The 17919-nt window shown below is 42.5% G+C and overlaps 1 protein-coding gene across 9 annotated transcripts in view; it reads left to right on the plus strand.

The window, feature by feature from the left end:
• TLK2 (tousled like kinase 2) overlaps nt 1–17919 on the plus strand; it is a 142517-nt gene that overhangs the window by 120255 nt on the left and 4343 nt on the right. For all 9 annotated transcript variants that reach the window (XM_030923440.1, XM_010380079.2, XM_030923438.1 and 6 more), the window contains 5 exons: nt 475–564; nt 4516–4685; nt 5895–6033; nt 11824–11935; nt 14084–14191. In XM_030923440.1, the coding sequence (XP_030779300.1) occupies nt 475–564; nt 4516–4685; nt 5895–6033; nt 11824–11935; nt 14084–14191 (619 nt within the window). The remainder of the gene's footprint in view (nt 1–474; nt 565–4515; nt 4686–5894; nt 6034–11823; nt 11936–14083; nt 14192–17919) is intronic.

Genomic DNA, 17919 nt, shown 5'->3' on the forward strand with positions numbered 1-17919 from the left:
CTGTCACCGGGCTGGAGTGCAGTGGCGTGACCTCAGCTCACTGCAACCTCTGTCTGCTGGGTTCAAGTGATTCTCCTGACTCAGCCTCCCAAGTAGCTGGGACCATAGGTGCGCACCACCACGCCCAGCTAAGTTTTTTATTTTTAGTAGAGACGAGGTTTCACCGTGTTGGCCAGGATGGTCTCTATCTCTTGACCTCGTGATCCACCTGCCTCGGCCTCCCAAGGTGCTAGGATTACAGTCATGAGCCACTGCGCCCAGCCAGAGCACCTATTATTTTCTCAATAGCTTGGTAGATTCCAATAGAGAAAATAGGATAAGCAAAGAGAGAAGTCAGATGAGGGGCCAGATGGACCAGAATGGAATTAACATGTGGAGACAATAGAGAAATGATTGAATATTTAGGAAGATCTTTGAAGAGTTCTAAAAGGTAGGCCAATATACCTTCTTGTTAATTTTCCCTTTTGTTTACAGGCATGCATGTAGGGAATACCGGATTCATAAAGAACTGGATCATCCCAGAATAGTTAAGCTGTATGATTACTTTTCACTGGATACTGACTCGTAAGTGCTGTGCTGTTTTACCTTAACAGTTATATTATTTTCTTGCAATGTTGATTGTTCATGGAATAGAGCTGAACTCTGGGTCTAGGACATACCCTCTGAGGGAACCAAATATATTAATTTGTGGACAAATGATCAAACATAAATTCAAATTTGGGTCAGTAAGAAACCTCTAGGCCAAAGGACTGTGCACTTGTGTGCCAGTAAATGTTTAACAACCAGCTTGGTACGAAGAGAGACAGGGCTAATTTGTAGTGTTTGCCAGTTTCCATAGTGTAGATATTCCTCCTGTGTCCAATTTTGATGTACCACCTGTTTATTTTTTTAAAACATCTTAATTATTATTCACATACTGTATGATTCACACATGTAAAATATACAGTTTAGTGGTTTTCAGCATATCCATAGATAGATACAACCACCAGAGCCAATTTTAGAATTTTTTCACCACCTCAAAAGAAACCCCATACCTTTTACTACTATTCATCTATTCCACTATTCCATCCCTCTGCCCTCACCCTAATCTGTCTGTTTTATCTCTATAGATTTCCTATTCTGGACTCTCATATGCATGGAATCATATAGTATGTGGACTTTTATTACTGGCTTCTTTTCACTTAGCATGATGTTGTCAAGTTTCATCCTTGTAGCATGTATTGGTACTTCATTCCTTTTTATGACAAAATAATATTCCATCGTGTTGGGTATATACCACATTTTGCTTATCTGTTTGTCCTACCAATGGTTTGATAACCCACTCACAAAACTCTTGAAAATTTAAGTCAGCTCTTGGAAACTGACATGAGTTGGTGCCAGCATGCCACTGACATGCACTAGTGAGTGTAGACTGTTCAGGAGAGTTTCTGCTCACCCCAGAGACTCTTATGAACATTGCCAGACTTTTTTTAAAAAGTACTGGCTGTGTGATTTTATCCTAGAATGAGACAACAAATGTGGCACTAATGAAGACAAGGCTCAGTGCAACATGTTGAAATACAGGCTTACAGGCTTATGGGATGTTAGAATAGGAAGAGTTCTCAAAGTCCAGCCTTTTCAGTTTTATAGGAGGATTTTGAGGACCAGAGAAGTTAAATGACTTGTCTGAGATCGTTGGTAATTGTGGTCATTGCTGTATTTTGTTAACTTGGTATCGGTAAGCTCCTGTGCCTCTGGGTTTACCCAGCAGTTTAGTTGGATATATCTCAGCATTTGGAAATGTTTCTCTGTAGAAGTCTGAACTGAATTGGAATATGTCCTAGGTCTAGACTCCAGGTTCCCTCAGCCTCCCAGGGTAATTCTAGGAGTTTTGGTCTGTTCTAGCCAACAGTCTCAGAGATGGCTGTGCAAACAGCTGGCTCACATTTAGAAATAACCCCAAAAAGGACTATAATTCCCTTTGGAAACGTGACCTGGGCCATTCTCTCAGGGATTTCTTCTCATTTGGATAGCCCTGGCACTGAGCTTAGCCATGTGTGTTTCACATGGAGTGGAATTTTTTAAAAAAGATCTAGTTAGAGGGCAGGATTGGGAAACCAGGGGCAGGTCATGACATCACTGTTTTGCTTTGAGTAGATTTCTTCAGTACTAGGTAGACCCCCCTCACTGAACTATTAAATCAGGCTCAAATTATCTGCTGTTTTGAATTGTATACACACTTTTAACTAATGTGAGAAATTAAGTTGGTTCTATACTATTCTCGAGTTGATTACTTTGTTCTTTCTATTGCATGTATGATGAATTTTCACCAAAAATAAGTCAGACCATGATTTTTAGAACATCTTCTGAGAATTGTTTGGGTATTAAAAGTGAGGCTTTATTTTATTATTATTATTATTATTTTTTTTTTTTTTTTTGAGGCTCTGTTGCCCAGGCTGGAGTGCAGTGGTGCGATCTTGGCTCACTGTAACCTCCGCCTCCCAGGTTCAAGTGATTCTCCCAGCCTCCCTAGTGGCTAGGATTACAGATGCACGCCACCATGCCTGGCTAATTTTTTCTATTTTTAGTAGATACAGGGTTTCACCATGCTGGGCAGGCTGGTCTTGAACTCCTGACCTTGTGATCCGCCCGCCTCAGCCTCCCAAAGTGCTGGGATTACAAGCTTTAGCCACTGTGCCTGACTGAAAGTGAGGCTTTATTTTCAACTTGCATTTGGGTCAAAGAATCATTTCATTGAGCATGAGTCTGTATTTCAGATTTCAGAATCTCAGATCAGAGAAATCTATAAATTTCAGACATTTATTTTATTTTGTTTTATTTGAGATGGAGTGTTGCTCTGTTGCCCAGGCAGTAGTGCAGTGGCGTGATCTTGGCTCACTGCAACCTCCACCTCATGGGTTCAAGCAATTCTCGTGCCTCAGCCCCCCAAGTAGCTGGGATTACAGGTGTGCGCCACCATATCTGGCCAGTATTACATATTTTTAGTAAAGACAGAGTTTCACTGTATTGGCCAGGCTGGTCTCAAACTCCTGGCCTCAAGTGATCCACCCATCTCTGCCTTCCAAATTGCTGGGATTACAGCAGACATTTGTTTTCAGATACAGTGCTAGAATGCCCTGCTATATTTCGTAAGATGCATAAGATATTGTTCAGTTTGTGGAGTCCACAGGACCATGTGTGTCCGTATTCAATTGCAGTGCTTTATGAAGGCCTCAAATTGCCCAGTGGCCCATAACGCTAGTCCTGAACCTGTTTGCTCTCAGTTCTGTTCCTTGCCCTTTTGCTGCTCTGTATCTTCGGGGGGTTAGCCCTTATAGGTTGTGTTTACCAGGCCCATGTGACCATTGGTGTCCTGCTGGTTTCAGCCAATGTGAAGGCAGAAATGGGAGGGGGTCTCCACCTCCTCTCCCACCCTGCTATTCTAGTTTCCCCTGGTGACCCTGGGTTCTGGTTTCACCATCTCCTCCCCTCTGGCCTGCTTGCCTGAGGGTGCTAATGGCTTCCTGCTGTATGATCTCCAGGGTGCCTCACTGACCAGTTTGTCTTCTCAGCTCTTCCATCATCTGTATGATCAGTTCCCTGAATTAAAGTCTCTCTGTTTTAAATGATCAAGTGGTTTTTTTTTTTTTTTTTGTCCAGGCTAGACCCTGACTGATACACCCACATTATCACAACTTAGAATACTTGAAAAGGTATTCATCCCTCAGGGATATTCACACAGTTCAAGACACCTTACTTCAGAGTATAATGCCTTGGAAGATAGGCACATGACCTGTGATGCCACAAATGGCATATGGTTTTATGTTTGGGTATGACATACTGACATAAGTGAAGGAAAGAAAGCCCACATACATTTGTTAGAACCGTAGATACCATACTTTATAAGCCCTTTTACACTTTATGTTTAAGAAAAACTGTAGTGCAGTATTGTGCCAAGCTGTCAGGAGACATAGTATGCAGTCAGTTTTTGGGACGTGGGCAAACTCTAGATTATTCCTCATTGTCAGCACTCAGGGTTATATAAAAGGTTTGCAGTGCGAATTGTATACCTAGCTGAAATCGCACCACTGCACTCCAGTGTAGGCAACAGAGTGAGATGGAGTCTCAAAAGAAAAAAAAGGGAGAATTGTGTACTTGATCACATTCTAGTTGTTTAGACATGGATGTGTGACATGGGTGTATAAAGGAGCCCCTTCCAAGAAGATACCTAGCTTAAATACATTATAGTTCTTATCGGTATTCTTATAGTCTAGACTCAAGAAGAGGTCTGCCATGGGTAAACCTGAGCACAACAGATTCCAACATTGAGGGTGTGGAGACTCTTCAAGAGAATAAGCAGTTTCTTACTAGAAACCCCTCAGCTAATACTGAATAAAGAATCGAAGAATATTTTAAGGAACAAAGAAGAAAGGAGTGAGAAGCTAATGACGTGAAGTTTTCACCTGGGACTGATTTAGGTAGTCTTAATCTGCTTGCTCTTATTCCATGGTTAAATGTTGGTTTATTTGTCTTTAGGTTTTGTACAGTATTAGAATACTGTGAGGGAAATGATCTGGACTTCTACCTGAAACAGCACAAATTAATGTCGGAGAAAGAGGCCCGGTCCATTATCATGCAGATTGTGAATGCTTTAAAGTACTTAAATGAAATAAAACCTCCCATCATACACTATGACCTCAAACCAGGTATGTCTGACTTTTAGGAGACAGTATTAGTTGGTTTTCTTTGGTCTTATAAGTGACTTTTAATTTGATAAAGTTAGAGAAATTCACAGCAGTCAAGACAGGCTAATAACATCTGACTTTTGATTGCCTGGGTAGGTGTGGGAAAAAAGAGTCCTCGCCAAGCAGGACTGGGTTTAGGAGGGTGTGTTGGATTAAATACTACTCTGGAGAAACAATACCTTTATCTTTGGAGCCAGGGCAGTTCATGATGTAAGTCTTATTAAGAAAGAACTGTTCCGGCAAGTTCAGTTTTGTTTTTTTCCCATGACTCATACTATGTAACAGTTCCTCTGCTTCAGGTCTCTTTGATAAGAGCCCCCAAATTAATAACTTATTTTACTTATATGCCTCCCATTTCAATAAATTTCAAGCAGAATTTTTCATATTTTTGTATGGTTATTATCTAGCTTTGATGGTCATCAGCAAAGAGTATAGGGCAGCTAGAGTCCTTACCTCTATGTTTTATTATTATCTTCAGCTGTGTTTTAGAAATCTGCATATGTTCTATAGACAACTCTAACAGCTTAGCTTGGGCATCAGGAAGATGGTCCACATTTACCTTCTGGTGTTGCAAAATTGTAAACTTTGCTTTACTCTTCTGATAGGTGCCTATTACATCTCATTGACTATTCTCTAATGTTCTAATATAATTCAGATGACTGAAACATTAATTATAATGAAGAACTTTTTTAAAAGATGGCTATTTTGTGAATGAATTTTCCGTAACTGAATTCAACACTTTCCTGCCATGGGAGCTGTAGGTGGTGCTGTGGTGCTAGCTTTGGTTCCCTTACATGTTTTCTTTGATTCCTCCCCCACACCCCAAGTACTGTTCTAAACAGAGTAATTTAGAGATCCTCACTGAAAGTTCAGATGAAAGTTTCCCGTCATTTTTGACCAAGTGAACAAGGATATTTTACTTTAGCCAGTTATTGTTATTTCCGGAGTTCATCATAGTGGTGGTTTTGGCACATTAAGCAGGTGATTCTTAGAAAATAGAAGTTTCAGCAGATGCGGAGGACTCTCCCTGAGATCCAGAGTCCAGATTGCTTGATTCCCAAGATTTGGATGTTTGCTTTTGCAAGAGTTTGAGTTCTTATCTGCTATTACTTTGGGTTTTTCTCTTAATCAGTAAGTCTCTGCTTATTCATGAAGATTTTTATTTTTTAGGTAATATTCTTTTAGTAAATGGTACAGCGTGTGGAGAGATAAAAATTACAGATTTTGGTCTTTCGAAGATCATGGATGATGATAGCTACAATTCAGTGGATGGCATGGAGCTAACATCACAAGGTGCTGGTACTTATTGGTAGGTATACAGGAGCTCTGCCAGGTTGGCTATAGAGATGTGGCTCTGCTCTGCTGAAGTGTTGATAATGAATTAATTGCTGTATGCTGTCTGCTAGGCAAAAATCCATAAACCAAAGCAGACTTTCTCCCCAAATCGTTACTATCTTTTCAGCAGTTTGACTCTTGGTATTTACATTAATTTGTCTAATTTTTCTTTCCTTTCTTGAAAACCCTTAAGAAGAAGGAGAGCTTATATGTGGCCAGGTATTTGAAATGTATGTTTACTGCACAGAGTTGGCCTTGCAAGTCAGTAGAGAACAAGGTTGCTCATGTGGTGTATATAAAGAATGGCCCCAAAATCTTTCTCATCCAAATACAGGTCTCTCTTCATGGGTTAGTGGGATAAGGGATTTGTCTCAAGAGTTGCCTGAGGATGTTGGACCGTAGGGAGTTATGAAGATCAGAATGAAACATAACTATAGCGCATATGAAATCTATACAGGAAAAAGTGACCACAATTTATCAGAAGTTTATCCGTGTCTGTTAGCCATGTTCTGAAAGTTTTTGAGGCACATTTCTTCCCATCTCTTGTCACCTGTCTTCCCCTAGCCACCCCACCCAAGCTAGCTCTGCCTGCCAGTTTTATGCTTCTATTTCTGCCTACGATAACCTTTGGCCATTAGAACCTTTTATACCTGAAACTCAGGCCTTTAACTCTATGGTTATAAAAGTGTGTTAACAAAGCTTCCTCTTCCATTTTGAGGTGGTCACACAAGCCACATATTGGTGTATATAAAGAATGGCCCCCAATTTTTTTTTAGTGCAAATACAAGTCTCTCTTCACGGCTTAATGGGATGAGGGATTTCTTTCAAGAGTTGCAAGGGAAGGCTCTATAGCACCAACAGAGGGGCAATACGTATTATTTGTACCCCAGGGAAGGTGATCAAATCACTTACCTTTGGAACTGGAGGGTCCTGGACCTTAGCAGAGAGTACTGACTGTCTGGGAATCAGAGGTGGAGGAGGAAGCAGAGGGGCATGGCCTTCACAAACACACAGCATCAGCCCTGTGCTTATCGTGAAGCCTGCCAATAACACCATGGACACAGTGCCTCAGTTTCTGTTGCTCCTTACTGCTTGTGAAAATGGTACTTATAGTAAAAAGTCAGTCCCTAAATTAAAACTTTGAAATTATAGATTTAAAATAGAAGCTACATTTACAGTGTTTATTCACTATGGTGGTTATTGTGGGCTAGTGTTCCTGTCACTGAGTGATACAAAAATATCTGCTGCTGAAAATTCTGGAAACAGGTCTATACCTCTGCTGTATAAATTCACTGGAATTTGGATTTGAGCTTTGTGTTTGATTTTTTTTTTTTTAAGGCACAGTTTTTTTCGCATTTAAAATAGTTACTGCTGTAGTTGCTTACCTACAAAAATTCAGTGATTAGAATTTAAATAAAAATTATGTGATGCTAGGGATTTTGCTTCAAAGTAGTCTGTGGGGGGAAATGGTGGAGATTGGCCACATGTTGATAATTCTTGAAGCTGGATGGTGCTTACTTAGGGGTCATTTTACTGTTCTTTCTACTTTAGATTGTAGTTGAGATTTTTAATAATTTAAAGTAAGACAGGGCTTCTGAGAAGATTGAGTGTTAGAGGTTTCTATGAAGGTTTGAAGAGTCTCCAAATTGGTAGAAATATTGTCATAATCACCATTCTCAGTATGTCAGTTAAAAATAATCCTGAAGGGTATAACGAATTATAAGTTAACTATTTGCAGTATTTGGTGGTTGCAGAACTCTACTACGTTGAATACTTCTCTTATTTATTTATCTATTTATTTATTTGAGACAGAGTTTCGCTCTTGTTGCCTGAGCTGGAGTGCAATGGCGTGATCTCGACTCACTGCAACCTCTACCTCCCAGGTTCAAGTAATTCTCCTGCCTCAGCCTCCCGAGTAGCTGCGATTACAGGCACCCGCCACCATGCTCAGCTAATTTTTTTGTATTTTTAGTAGAGACAGCTTTCACCATATTGGCCAGGCTGGTCTGGAACTCCTGACATCAGGTGATCCACCTGCCTTGGCCTCCCAAAGTGCTGGGAATACAGGCGTGAGCCACCACACCTGGCTGAATACTTATTTTAAAGAAGTGACACATAGACTATGCCTTGAGAATAATTTGTTTTTTGTATGGGGATTTTGATTGTGATGGAATATGCAACTACATATTTTTTTTTAACACAGTTTAGTATCATAGAGCTGTCTTTTACTCTCCTCCCAAAATCCTTGATAGTAAGTTAGGATGCTTATTATTTTCCGTATTATTTGGGTGAAGAATTAATTTCATTCACTTACAGATGGAGAAACTGAGACCTAGAAAGGGATTTGCCAGACATGTACAATCAAGTGACAGGGCTTTTTATATTCTAAAAATCTTGCTGGCTGGGCGGGTGGCTCATGCCTGTAATCCCAACACTTTGGGAGGCCAAGGCAGTCAGATCACGAGGTCAAGAGGTCGAGACCATCCTGGCCAATATGGCAAAACCCCATCTCTACTAAAAATACAAAAATTAGTTGGGCATGGTGGCACATGCCTATAATCGCAGCTACTCTGAGATTGCAGTGAGCCAAGGTCGTGCCACTGCACTCCAGCCTGGCAATGGAGCAAGACTCTGTCTCAAAAAACAAACACAAAAACTCTTGCTAACTTATTTTCTGCATTTGGGTGAGTTCAACAACTCCTGTTCTTCCCTGCCACTGCCATAAAAAAGTTATATATACGTTTATATGGTCATTTTAGAATTAAGGTTATATTTGTTACTTATCCAAGATCATATTTAAGTTATGTGTATTAAAAAATCAAGAATTGGCCGGGCGCGGTGGCTCAAGCCTGTAATCCCAGCACTTTGGGAGGCCGAGACGGGCAGATCACGAGGTCAGGAGATCGAGACCATCCTGGCTAACACGGTGAAACCCCGTTTCTACTAAAAAATACAAAAAACTAGCCGGGTGAGGTGGCAGGCGCCTGTAGTCCCAGCTGCTTGGGAGGCTGAGGCAGGAGAATGGCGTAAACCCGGGAGGCAGAGCTTGCAGTGAGCTGAGATCCGGCCACTGCAGTCTAGCCTGGGTGACAGAGCGAGACTCCGTCTCGAAAAAAAAAAAAAAAAAAAAAAAATCAAGAATTGGCCAGGTGTGGTGGCTCATGCCTGTAATCCCAGCACTTTGGGAGGCTGAGGCGGGCGGATCACGAGGTCAGGAAATCAAGACCATCCTGGCTAACACGGTGAAACCCCGTTTCTACTAAAAAATACAAAAAACTAGCCGGGCGTGGTGGCACACGCCTGTAATCCCAGCTACTTGGGTGGCTGAGGCAGGAGAATCGCTTGAACCCGGGAGGCAGAGGTCACAGTGAGCCAAGATTGCACCACTGCACTCCAGCCTGGGCAACAGAGTGAGACTGCATCCCCCGCCCCCCAGAAAAATCAAGAACTATGAAAACTAGGGTTCAGGGTGGTTTTAGTAGCTCTTGGAAGATCTATTCTTTTAATAAATTCTTTTTCCTTTATTTCTTTGCCTTTTTCCCTTCTTAATGAGTCCTATATTTCATTTCTCAATGTGTGCTTTGGCTAAAAGTTTTCATTGTAAAATAATAATCTAGTTAAAGGTCTTAATCATCCAAAAATGTTTCTTAGGCTGGGCACGGTGGCTTACTTAATCCCAGCACTTTGGGAGGCTGAGGCAGGCAGATCACTTGAAGCCAAGAGTTCGAAACCAGTCTGGCCAACATGGTGAAAACCTGTCTCTACCAAAAAATACAAAAATTAGCCATGCATGGTGGCGGGCACCTGTAATCCCAGCTACTCAGGAGGCTGAGGCAGGAGAATTGCTTGAACCTGGGAGGTGGAGGTTGCAGCAAACTGAGATCACGCCACTGCACTCCAGCCTGGGCAACAGAGCAGGACCCTGTCTCAAAAAAAAGTCTCTTACTAATAAAAAATAAGAAACAAGAATATGAAACTATAACTTTTTTTAAAAGAAAGAAAGGCTGTCATCTGAAACTAAGTTTGATAGAGATGGATCAGAGAAGGAATATTCTGCCTGTGAACTCATGTGGTCCCCTTCAATCTGTAAGTTGTATTCCAGGATAAGCATAGGGTCCAAATACAGAATTTTCCACAGGATTGATTTTGCTAGCATGAAATCTTCAGAAATCAATCGGCAGTCTTCAGAATTCTACCTTCCAGCCTTGATGTGGCTAAGACTCCAGCTGTATTTATTTGGTTTCCTAAATACAAGAGGTACTTACCTTCCATACCATACAATTTGGTGTGGTTGGCTATCACATATTAAACAGTTTCTTCAGAGACCAGCAGTGGGGAGGGAAGGAATTTAGATGAGGAATGAGTTGTTCTAACAATTAGTTTGGCCTTTGCTACACTATTTGTTAGTCTTCCAGTAAGCCCCTGATCACCCTTAAAGTAGAAAGTATAAAATACCTTCTGAGCCAGGTGTGGTGAGTGGTGCACCTGTAAATTCCAGCCACTTGGGAAGCCCAAGGTGGGAGGATTGCTTCAGATCAGGAGTTCCAGAGCAACCTGGACAACATAGACCCCATCTCTAAAAGAAAAGAAGTGTCTTCTGAAAATTAGGACTTTATTGTCATCTTTGATATTGGAATCGTAAGAGGCTACCATAAGAAGGTAGGATAACCTCTCCCCTCAAATATCTGTACTGGGTCCTGAATTCATTTGGACTTTTAAAACATTTACTTCTTTCAGAGACATCTCCTTTTGGCAACATGAAACCCACGCCATTTCTAGTTACATTTAATATTTGTTGATGAAGCTATCCTAAAAGGGAATGCGCTTCTTTTGTGTCTCCCCACCCCCTTTTTAAAACTTGTCAAATGACACTTATATTAGGCACGACCCTGGGAAAGGAGGCTTAGAGTGAATGAAGTGGGACTAGTGAGAATATTTACCATTCTTAGGAAATTGAGAACTGTATTTTGATGCCCTGTAGGGACATTACTGCCTCCCTAAGTTAGAGTGTCTTTTCTTACTTTGAGATGGGGGTCTCACTCTGTTGCTGGGGTGCAGTGGCATGATCTCGGCTCACCGCAGTCAGCCTCCCCCAGGCTCAGGTGATCCTCCCACCTCAGCTTCCCAAGTACTACAGGGGTGTGCTACCAGGCCCAGCTAATTTTTGTATTTTTAGTAGAGATGGGGTTTTGCTGTGTTGCCCAGGCTGGTCTCGAATTCTTGAGCTCAAATGATCTGCCGGACTTGTCCTCCCAAAGTGCTGGGATTATGAATATGAGCCTACTACACTTCGCCTAGAGTGTCTTTTCATTGACTCTCCATGTAGGTCTAAGTTGACTGTTAAAATTCACATATTGGCCGGGCATGGTGGCTCACGCCTGTAATCCCAGCACTTTAGGAGGTTGGAGTGGGGAGGATCACTTGAGTCCCGGAGTTTGAGACCAGCCTGGGCAACACAGTGAGACCCCACCTGTACAATTTTTTTTTTTTTTAACTACCTGGGCATGGTGGTGCCTGCCTTTAATCCCAGCTACTTGGGAGGCTGAGGTGGGGGAACCACCTGAGCTCGGGAGGTTGAGCCTTTAGTGAGCCATGATCACGCCACTGTACTCAGCCTGGGTGACGGAGCAAGACCCTGTCTCAAAAAAAAAAAAAAAAAAAAAAAAATTCTGTTTTCAATAAGACATTTTATTTTGTCTTTTTGTACATGTCTTAAACGTACATAATCATTATTCTAAGAATTTTTATTTCTTCTTTGTCCTAGGTATTTACCACCAGAGTGTTTTGTGGTTGGGAAAGAACCACCAAAGATCTCAAATAAAGTTGATGTGTGGTCGGTGGGTGTGATCTTCTATCAGTGTCTTTATGGAAGGAAGGTAAGTTAGAAGGTTGACGGAGAAGCTTGATTTCTTTCTTGGGTGGCACACACATACAGTGCCTTGGTATGGATTAGTCTCTTGGAGTTAATTATTAGGTTACACAAAATAGAATCCTGAAAGGAGTGGTTTAAAGAAAATAAAGACTTAATAATACAAGCCTTATTCGTAAGCAGAAATCCTCAACCCTAGGGTACCTAATGAGTTCTGCTGGGCTGTTAAAAACATGCACTTTTGCTGTTCTCAATTAGATCTGGAACATGTATTTGTTCTGATAGTATGTATAGGGATTTACATAAATCGTATATTTATGAAAGTATACAATCTTCCCAAGAACGTGTGGGCCCCAAGAACCAAACTCAAAATATCCCCAGAATCTTTATTGCCAACCGTCCCATTAATTGAGCCTATTATTAATGAAAGCATGCTTTATATTTCTATACTGGGGAGATGGTGTCAGGACGTATTCATTGTTACCTCTGATCAAGGTCACATATCATTTCAACAAGTGGTAAACTACACCTAATGAATTGTCATATTTGTTTTTCCTTGTGAACATGCCTTATAAATGTATATATTAGGATCCACTTGTATATTTATGTTCCTGTTTTTGTGTGTTTGTATGTTTTAGTGTTTCCCAGTAGGCTGTGGGTATAAGCCAGATGGGAGTTCCCGTGTCTCCTTTGAATTCTTAGTATTTTGATTACATTCCCCAGACCAGGCTCTTTTTTTTTTTTTTTTTTTTTTTTTTGAGTTGGAGTCTCGCTCTGTTGCCCAGGCTGGAGTGCAGTGGTGCGCTATCGGCTCACTGCAACCTCCACCTCCCGGGTTCTCACCATTCTCCTGCCTCAGCCTCCCAAGTAGCTGGGACTACAGGCACCTGCTACCATGCCCGGCTAATTTTTTGTATTTTTAGTAGAGATAGGGTTTCACCGTGTTAGCCAGGATGATCTTGATCTCATGACCTCGTGATCCGCCCTCCTCAGCCTCCCAAAGTGCTGGGATTACAGGTGTGAGCCACCACGCCCAGCCCAGACCAGGCTCTTAATTCAGATTATACTTTCCTCTTTAGCTTCTCCTTGGTCTTTTCTTTTCTTTCTTTTCTTTTCTTTTCTTTCTTTTCTCTTTTCTTTTCTTTTCTTTTCTATCTCACCTCTCTAAAACAGGGAAACTATTCAGAGGTAGTAGTCTTAATTATTATTTACATTCCTTGACAATGTTGAATTACTGCTGATAACAGTAGTAGAAATTATCTAGAAATAACTGTTTGAGAGAGATCTCAGTAGAACCAGTATAGGGAGACTTGAGTTGAACTTATTTTTAAGAGTTTATTAGAGGCCGGGCGCGGTGGCTCAAGCCTGTAATCCCAGCACTTTGGGAGGCCGAGACAGGAGGATCACGAGGTCAGGAGATCAAGACCATCCTGGCTAACACGGTGAAACCCCGTCTCTACTAAAAAAAACACAAAAAAACTAGCCGGGTGAGGTGGCGGGCGCCTGTAGTCCCAGCTACTCCGGAGGCTGAGGCAGGAGAATGGCGAAAACCCGGGAGGCGGAGCTTGCAGTGAGCTGAGATCCGGCCACTGTACTCCAGCCTGGGCGACACAGCAAGACTCCGTCTCAGGAAAAAAAAAAAAAAAAAGAGTTTATTAGAAAATGGCAGCTCAGCGTAGATGAAACCATTAAGTAACCCTAACTCTTTCTTGTTCCCGCTCTCTCCTTACCCCTCTTGGTTTTCACTTCCTTTCCTTCTATTTTTCTGTTTCTTGAATTGTCCTGAGGCACAGGTGTGTATTTCTTAGGGCCGCACGTATCCCTCCGAGCAGGTGAGGTTGCTGGGTCCTGCTCTGGATCTCCGTTTTCTTTGGTGTGAGCAAAGCTTAGCAAAACGTTAGGATGTAGGAGATGCTGCTTCATGGTCCCCACTCTGCTTTGACCTGGAAGTTGAACTGTGAGCAAGTTACATACGCTCTGAGCTCTCACCCCCTTTATCTATAAAGTGAGAGAACTAGAGGGGATTGTCTCCAGAGTTCCTTGCAACAATTCATGTTAGAAGATGTCTTCTCCTTTTCCTTCCCTGTGATACTGAATTGTTTTCTCTTTAATTTTCATCAGAGGCCCACCTTATTTGTTTGTTTTTATGTGACAGCCTTTTGGCCATAACCAGTCTCAGCAAGACATCCTACAAGAGAATACGATTCTTAAAGCTACTGAAGTGCAGTTCCCGCCAAAGCCAGTAGTAACACCTGAAGCAAAGGTAAGTTTTGTTTGACCCATTGGCTAACAGAAACAACTGCTTTGCTTTCTGTATTATTTCTTTGGGTAATAGTGAATGGATTCTTCAGTGTGAAATTCAGGAGCTATTAAAACATCAGGGTAGGCATGAATTAATGTTCCTACGAACACTTGACAGAAGAGCATTGCTTACACCCTGACCACCCCATCCCCAGTTCCAGTAGAAGGAGTGTTGATAGGTGTGTGTTTTAATCCAGAAAGGCTCCCTAGAGTCAGAAAGGGAGGGAGAGCAGACTCCAGTTGAGAGAGAACAGGTAAGTATGTGGATGTCATGAAAGATACCCAGCTTCATCTGTATTCAGGGATTATGATTAATTTGGGAAGCTGATGCCCATGTAGAAGAAATTATAGAAGAGTACTAAGGCATTTGTATTAGTCTGTTCTCATGCTGCTAATAAAGATATACCCAAGACTGGGTAATTTATGAAGGAAAGAGGTTTAATTGACTCAGTTCAGCATGGCTGGGGAGACCTTAGGAAACTTACAATCATGGTGGAAGGGGAAGCAAACACATCCTTCTTTACATGGCAGCAGAAAGGAGAAGTGCCAAGCAAAGAGGGAAAAGCCCCTTATAAAACCAGCAGATCTCATAAGAACTATCATGAGAACAGCATGGGGGTAACCACCCCCATGATTCAGTTACCTCCCACCAGGTCCCTCCCACGACACGAGATTGTGGGAACTACAATTCAAGATGAGATTTGAGCGGGGACACAGCCAAACCATATCAACATTATAGAGTTAAATGTCAAACGAATGGTAGGCAGTAAATTCTGTTGCAGTTGGTGAGGGCATAACAAACTCAGTGGGGCAAAGGAAGCATAGAATGGGAAGTGGTAAAAAGGAAGCTATAAATAATCATTCATCCTTGCCACATCTGTAAACCAAATTCTAGTAGCCAGCCTACTTTTTCTGTGCTATTTTATTTATCTCTATTAACCAGTTCTTCTTAGATGAGTAGTAGCCAGCCCCATTTGATGCTATGGTCATTCAGCATTATTAAAGTTAAAAGTGAGCAGTTGTAAGTCTTGTTGTTGTCAGTTTGAGACAGAGTCTCACTCTGTCACCCTGTCTGGAGTGCAGTGGCACTATCACGGCTCACCACAGCCTTGACCTCCCCAGGCTCAGGTGATCCTCCCACCTCAGCCTCCCAAGAAGCTGGGACTACAGGCGTGCACCACTACACCTGGCTATTTTTTTGTATTTTTTGTAGACAAGGGGTTTCACCATGTTGCCCAGGCTGATCTCGAACTCCCGAACTCCTGGGCTCAAGCCATCCACCTGCCTCAGCCTCCAAAGTGCTAGGATTACAGGTGTGAGCCACTGTGCCCAGCCAGTTACAAGTCTAATCTCTTTTTTTGGCGTTTGATCTCTGCTGTTCCTTCACAGCGTACCTATGTGACACAGGTTGGGAAAGAGCCTCTTTTTCCAAGTGGTATAGCTGCCATGTCACAGGGTAAGAATTAACATCTTGTCAGGCGCGGTGGCTCAAGCCTGTAATCCCAGCACTTTGGGAGGCCGAGACGGGCGGATCACAAGGTCAGGAGATCGAGACCATCCTGGCTAACACGGTGAAACCCCGTCTCTACTAAAAACTACAAAAAACTAGCCGGGCGAGGTGGCAGGCGCCTGTAGTGCCAGCTGACCGGGAGGCTGAGGCAGGAGAATGGCGTGAACCCAGGAGGCGGAGCTTGCAGTGAGCTGAGATCCGGCCACAGCACTCCAGCCTGGGTGACAGAGTGAGACTCTGTCTCAAAAAAAAAAAAAAATTAACATCTTTAGCAGTTGTTTGTAATTCCTGACTGATTACTCCCTGTCCCCATTGTTCAACAGTTTAAGTACTGCATAACCAAGAAATCAAATCTGCAAGGGAGAAGTCCCATAACACATCCCTAAGGCAAATGCTGATTTCCTGACTGTCCTGTGAGAGCTGGAGAGAGGCTCAGCTTTGAAGCCTGGTTAACCTAATTTTGGTATCAGCTCTGCACTCATTAGTAGCTGTGTAACTTTAGGCAAGTGAAACCTTTTAAGCTGCTTTTCCTTATCCATAAAAACAGAGACAAAAACATCTTCCTTAAAAGGTGTTTGTAAGGCCGGGCACAATGGCTCAAGCCTGTAATCCCAGCACTTTGGGAGGCCGAGACGGGCGGATCACGAGGTCAGGAGATCGAGACCATCCTGGCTAACACAGTGAAACCCCGTCTCTACTAAAAACTACAAAAAAAAAACTAGCCGGGCGAGGTTACCGCACCTGTAGTCCCAGCTACCTGGGAGGCTGAGGCAGGAGAATGGCGTGAACCCGGGAGGCGGAGCTTGCAGTGAGCTGAGATCCGGCCACAGCACTTGACAGAGCGAGACTCTGTCTCAAAAAAAAAAAAAAAGGTGTTTGTAGCTAGGTGTGGCGCTGCACACCTGTAATGTGCTATGATCACACCTGTGAATAGCCACTGCACTCCAGCCTCCGCAACACAGTGAGACCCTGTCTCCAAAAAAAAAAAAAGGGTGGTTGTGAGGTTTTAGAGGACTGGTAGCACCTAACCCTTGGCAGATTCTCTAGCTAGCTGCTCTACTACCCATGCCGCAGCTACCATCCAGAGTTGACACTGAGAGACTTGAATATGTTATCTGGTAGATGTTTAATTCTCCTAATCTGTCAGGTTTTTCAAGACCATTTCTTTATATAACTTTTGTCAAATTTTTGTGTTTATTCAATAAATAGTGAACAAATGTCTCCAAAACTTTGGAGACTGTTAGATGAACTTGCTATGAAGAATACAGAAGTATCTCCAAATGTTTCCATGAATTGTCTCCTATGTCCCTGTTTCTCCAAATCCTACCCTCTTCTTTTCCTGTCCTCCCACAACAAATATTTATTGAATGCCTATGAAACACTAAGACACTATTCTGGGTAGTGGAGATGAAACCAAATATGTAGCAGTGAACTCTGCAGACCAGTTCCCTACCCTTAAGGAGTTTATATTCCACTTATGAGAAAAACAATAAAACAAAAAGTGGATACATTTCAGATGGTGACACATGTTATGAAGAAATAAATCAGAGTAGGGGGATGAGGAGGTGGAAACTTCTTTTTTGATGGCATGCTTAGGGAAGGCCTCAAAGATGAAGTGACATTTTGAGCAGTATCTTGAATGGTATGAAGTTGGGGGCCATGATTTGCAGGAGCTGTAGATCGGCAGGGGAAAGCATTTTAGTGGAGAGAAGCTCAGATGTGAGAATGAGCTTTTTGCAGGTCCACAGAGCAAAGGGGAAGGTGGTAAGAGAGGCAGGAGGGTGAGGGTAAGTGTGAGGGAAGGCAGTTGCAGGTTTTAATCAGGGCAACTATGTGAGCTGATTGCTGTTTTAAGAGCTGACACTGGCAGCTACAGAGAAAATTCAAGGTAAATGAAGTTTACTTGGCTGAGTGCCGTGGCTCACACCTGTAATCCTAGCACTATGGGAAGATGAGGTGGCAAGATTACTTGCGGCCACAGGTTTGAGACCAGCTTGGGAAACATAGTGAGACCCATTTCTACAAAATATTTTAAAAGTAGCTGGATGTGGTGGGGCACACCTTGGGTCCTAGCTACTTGGGAGGCTGAGGTAGAGGGTCACTTGAGCCCAGGAGTTTGAGACTACAGTGAGCTGTGATCATGCCAATGCACTCCAGCCTGGGTGACAGAACAAGATCTT

This window comes from Rhinopithecus roxellana, chromosome 19 (genome assembly GCF_007565055.1).
Source record: "Rhinopithecus roxellana isolate Shanxi Qingling chromosome 19, ASM756505v1, whole genome shotgun sequence".
In the NCBI taxonomy this organism is placed as follows: Eukaryota; Metazoa; Chordata; class Mammalia; order Primates; family Cercopithecidae; genus Rhinopithecus; species Rhinopithecus roxellana.